Raw genomic sequence first — 4,876 nt, 5'->3', positions numbered from 1 at the left:
TGATATTTCCGACATACCAAAACTAGCTATCGCCATCCCCGTACATATAAGCTATTTATAATTAACTGTTTAACCCAACTAGTATTATTTATTTATAAATTAATTACATATTATTTAAAAAAAAACAGACATGTTTATGCAGGCAATTTGAGTGGTCTAGATTTTGACACGTATGAAATTTTTTGAGTTATTTCCACCTCTGAAATTTTGTGGCTGTACCTAAAATAACATGGCATTAATAAAAGAATTTAATAAATATTTTAAATCTTTTTTGTTTAATTTTTTAAGGGGACGAAATTGAAAATAAACTAAGACTATAAAACTAAATTAATAATATAAAGAGTTCAATAAAAATAAAATTCTTATATTATATTGTCACATCTTATACATTTGTTTAATACGGAATTATAATTATTTCGTTTAGGTGGTTAAATTTTTATTATTATTTAAATTACACAAACTATAATTTAAAAATAATTTTTAAATATTTAAAACACAAAACAAAAACCACTCTCTCGAAAAAAAAAATTTTTAAAAAAATTTAAAAAATGGTAAAAAAGAAATATTTTTTTAAGAGACTTTTTTGGATGGTGGGCCTCACTTGACAGTATTTCTATCTCTCTTCCCTAAAATATTTCGCCGTTGCAGATTATCGAAGAAAAATCTGCTCTGAATTTTGTGGGAGAGAGAAAAAAGGAGAGCAGAGAGAGATAGGGAGAGACACCGGCCGCCGAAGCTCTGAATATGGCCGCATAGGGTCAGCAAAGGGAACACCCTGTCAGCGCTGGATTGCCTCGATTGATGCAAGTGACTGATGCTTGGAGTACTTTGTGCTCGTTCGAAGCCTTGGATTCTCGTTTCCCTTTCGAATTTCTTTCACAGCTCGGCCGCTTACCATCACCACCACCAGCAGAACCGGTTACTCGTTCAGAGTCCTATCCAATTCGATCGGCGACAGCGCCACCATTCCAGCGCATGCAAGCTCGCGGTCGGTGGTGCTGCTTCGATATGGCACGCTATATTGCCTTCTGGCGCCGGAGGCACTAGCGATCTCCGTCGTCCGGCGATTCATTGCCATGCGCGCAAAGGGGAGGGCTCTTGGAACGTTGCTTGGGATGCCCGCCCCGCCCGCTGGCTTCATCGTCCCGATTCAGCTTGGCTGCTATTTGGCGTCTGTGACTGTCTTGCGCCGCTCGATTGGGTGGATGCAAATCAAGAGTCTGTATCGATAGAACAGAAGAAGGAAGGGTGTGAATCGAACGGCAATGAATTTAATCAGGACGATGAGAACTCACCTGATTACAGGGTGACAGGTATTGTGGAAAATTTGCCAATTCATTTCATTGAACGTATTCTATACTCAGTTAATTTCCTTTTGATTTGTGACGATTACAGAAGGAAGTTATCATTTAATGGTATAATCTTAATTCTATGTTTTTTTTATTCATTTCTTTGTTAGAATTGATATAATTCCATTCTTGCTTGGCTACTGCTATTGATTGCTCTGCTGGTTGTTGACATGAACAGGCGTGCTAGCGGATGGTAGGTGTCTGTTTAGGGCAATCGCTCATGGAGCTTGCTTGAAGAGTGGGGAAGAAGCACCTGATGATGATCGTCAAACAGAACTCGCTGATGAATTAAGGGCTAAGGTAAGATTGGAATTCATGTACAATCTTCCAATGTGGAAAAGCATGCGTGATATTCAAGATTGTTGAATGTGATTCTTGATGCTTTACAGGTCGTGGATGAGCTTTTAAAGAGGCGGAAGGAAACAGAGTGGTAAGCTCTTCTGATGTTTGTGACACGAATCGAACAATTTGGTTGGATTAAAAAATGGGCTGATTGTGATTGTGATGATTGAAAATGCATTTAGGTATATTGAAGGAGATTTTGATGCATATGTGAAGAGAATTCAGCAACCTTTCGTGTGGGGTGGAGAGCCTGAGCTGGTCATGGCATCTCATGTCTTGAAGTAAGTTTTTGTTTATGCTATCAAAATTCGACTATTATTAGTTTGCATAAAAATTTCTCCTAAAACAAAGAGGAAGTACGAAACGAAGTGGGAAAAAATTATTTAACGTGACGGTTATATTGTGGCTGCTGCCCTCTAAATCGTTGGATGTGTGTGCGGTGAAACCATCATTTTTCGATTCTCCGTCCTATATCCAATGTTACAAAATAGCTAACGACTTTGAATAATGTCTCACAAAGTGGTACTAAACACTTTGTTCTTCTAATAAGCTGATATGTTACAGACACTAATTTGATGCATTTTGAGTCCCCGTTTTCGTGTGGATGTGAGTAGCTCTTTCTCCCTTTTTACTTTAAGCTTTCATGTGTCACTAGACAAAACATGTTTGTATTTTTCTGTGAGGGTAGGGGGCTTTGGGCTTTTAGCTGTGAGCTGTGGGCTTCTTGTAGACCCTTAAGAAGGAGATGTTTGGTTTATTGCAGTAATGAGTCGAGTCTAAGACGTCCAAGGTTGAGAATCTTAGGCTTGTATTTGGAGATGTTTGGTTTACGGCAATAACAAGTCGAGTCTAAGACGTCCAAGGTTGAGAACCTTAGGCTTGTATTTGGCGATGTTTGGTTTATGGTAGTAACAAGTCGAGTCTAAGACATCCAAGGTTGAGAACCTTAGGCTTGTATTCGGAGATATTTGGTTTTATGGCAGTAAAAATTCGAGTCTAAGAAGTCCAAGGTTGAGAACCTTAGGCTTGTATTTGGAGATGTTTGGTTTATGGCAGTGACAAGTCGAGTCTAAGACGTCCAAGGTTGAGAACCTTCGGCTTGTATTTGGATTGTGAGTTCTTTATGCTTTGTAAAACTAAGAGAAAGTGGGTCTCATCAAATGGGGTTTAATTCGAGCTTATATGCGCTTAGGACAAGCATACCAATAACTCGGGATAGGGAAATCACTGCCAGATTTTATACTATCCGAAAGGGTGAGATCGGTACAGTTGTCGAAATTAGTACTGTTAATCCAAACACTTTTCATAGATCAAGTGTTCCATCCAGGTTTACCTTTAAAGTGGTTAACAGTGCTTTTAATTTTAGGTAATATCTGGCAAAAAGTGTTCCATCCAGGATAGTGGAGAATGTTTTAAAGCTAATTATCCATAAAGTTCCTTAAAAGTGTTTTTGGATGCTTTTCTCAAAAGTGTTTATAAAAAGGCATTTCACTCCAAAGTTGTTCTCAAAAGTCATTCCAAAACTTACTCTTATCTGAATTATTACAAGGATACAAATGTCGATGATGTCATCAATATCGAGATTTCATATTTGCAAAGTTATCGATGGATATTTCTATAAATAAAATAAAAAAACTATTCAAACTAAGTTATAGATCTTGTTCATAGTATTTATATTTATGTTGGGGTTAATCGATGATATCTTTTTATGTTTTATGCGTATTTGTAAATGATATGGAAGATGTCGATCAACCCTCAATGTACACGTCGAACTCTCCCGTTATTTTCATCCTTGAATGATTGTTATTTTAGCTAGGTACAATGACTTGCCACATTTACATAGATGAAAACCATAGTAATGGGACATCGAATTTCAGTTCAAAGTTGAAGACCCTTTAATTACCTTCATCTCCTTCTCGTAACACTTTGCATCTCGCAGGACACCGATATCAGTATTCATGAGAGGGAGTAGCTCCGATGGTCTGATAAACATAGCCGAGTATGGTCAGGAGTATCAGAAGGGTGAAGAAAGTCCTATCAACGTGCTGTTTCATGGGTACGGTCACTATGACATTCTGGAGACCTCATCAGTCAAAAGTTAACTGAAGCTGAGCGTGTAGAAATCGAAAATGGCTTTCAATCTCGAGTCAGGACAGACAAGTCATTCTCATTAGGAGTAGTAGACAACTTTCTCCAAAAGTTGAATAAACTGCCTTAATTTCAATAATGATTGGCACCAGCAACCTTATTTCATCCGACTCGCTTGTACAAGTTTTGTAGGTAATTGATTTTCCATTATGCTTTTTGAATTCAAAAAATTGTGTAGACTTCAACTTGATAATGCAATTCTGGGTGTTCTGGTGCATTGCTTTGCTGAGTTCTGTTGATTAGTTTTCTTTTGAGGATATAATGGTTGCAATCTATTGTGTTATCACTGATGTCCCGACAGAGAATGATCGTCGGGTTTTCGATATCTCCTTCGAAAATGAGTATCAGAGAACCAAGAAGAACAAATCTTAGGTTTGGTTTGCATTGTCAAACCATCTATGAACCCAAATTGCTTCTTTTCAGGTGATCGGAAGTTACTGGCAGTGTAGTTTAGCTCTGTTTTTTTTTTTTTAGCAGGAATGGATCATAATGTCCAATTTTATGCTTTTTTGGAACCTTTTTTCAGCAGTAATTTGTTATCTTAGAACAAAATTTTTGTGAAATATTTCTTGTCGAGATTCCACGGTGGTTGATGGAACAAAACATTTTTTATAAGGGTAGAAACTTTTCTCTAGTAGATGAAAATCACGAGGCTGATGACAATACGCAACTGGCTAAAGCGGATAATATCTTCTAGCAGTAGGTTTGGACTATTACAAATCGTATCATAGCTAGACACCAAACAGTGTGTTAGCAAGGACGTTGGCCTCAATTTCTTTCTAGCAGATACATTTAAAAAATTGTGAGACTTCACAATCAAACATTGGTTGGAGAGGGATTAGGCTTCACAATCCAACATTAGTTGCTAGCAGACTCAGTTGTAAGAATCATGAAACTGACGGGTTAAAGCAGACCACATATCACATCTTTTTCTATAACCTTTTATTAATGTTTTATTCTCATCCTTACTTGACGTCTTAAAACATACTTACAATTTTTGTAAATAGGGACAAAAAAAAAAAAAAAAAAAAAAAAAA

The 4,876-nt window shown here is 37.1% G+C and overlaps 1 protein-coding gene across 1 annotated transcript; it reads left to right on the top strand.

Moving 5' to 3' along the window:
- Positions 1 to 633: 633 nt before the first annotated feature.
- LOC111449940 lies at positions 634 to 4,056 on the top strand. The gene is made up of 5 exons (XM_023090032.1): positions 634 to 1,313; positions 1,528 to 1,649; positions 1,739 to 1,779; positions 1,874 to 1,972; positions 3,631 to 4,056. The coding sequence occupies exons 1-5, from the start codon at positions 815 to 817 to the stop codon at positions 3,791 to 3,793; spliced, it is 924 nt and encodes a 307-aa protein (XP_022945800.1). The 5' UTR covers positions 634 to 814; the 3' UTR covers positions 3,794 to 4,056.
- The last annotated feature ends 820 nt before the right edge of the window (positions 4,057 to 4,876 follow it).

The sequence above is a fragment of the Cucurbita moschata genome, unplaced genomic scaffold (assembly GCF_002738365.1).
Source record: "Cucurbita moschata cultivar Rifu unplaced genomic scaffold, Cmos_1.0 Cmo_Scf00011, whole genome shotgun sequence".
Taxonomy (NCBI): domain Eukaryota; kingdom Viridiplantae; phylum Streptophyta; class Magnoliopsida; order Cucurbitales; family Cucurbitaceae; genus Cucurbita; species Cucurbita moschata.
This window is presented reverse-complemented; position numbering and strand designations above follow the sequence as displayed.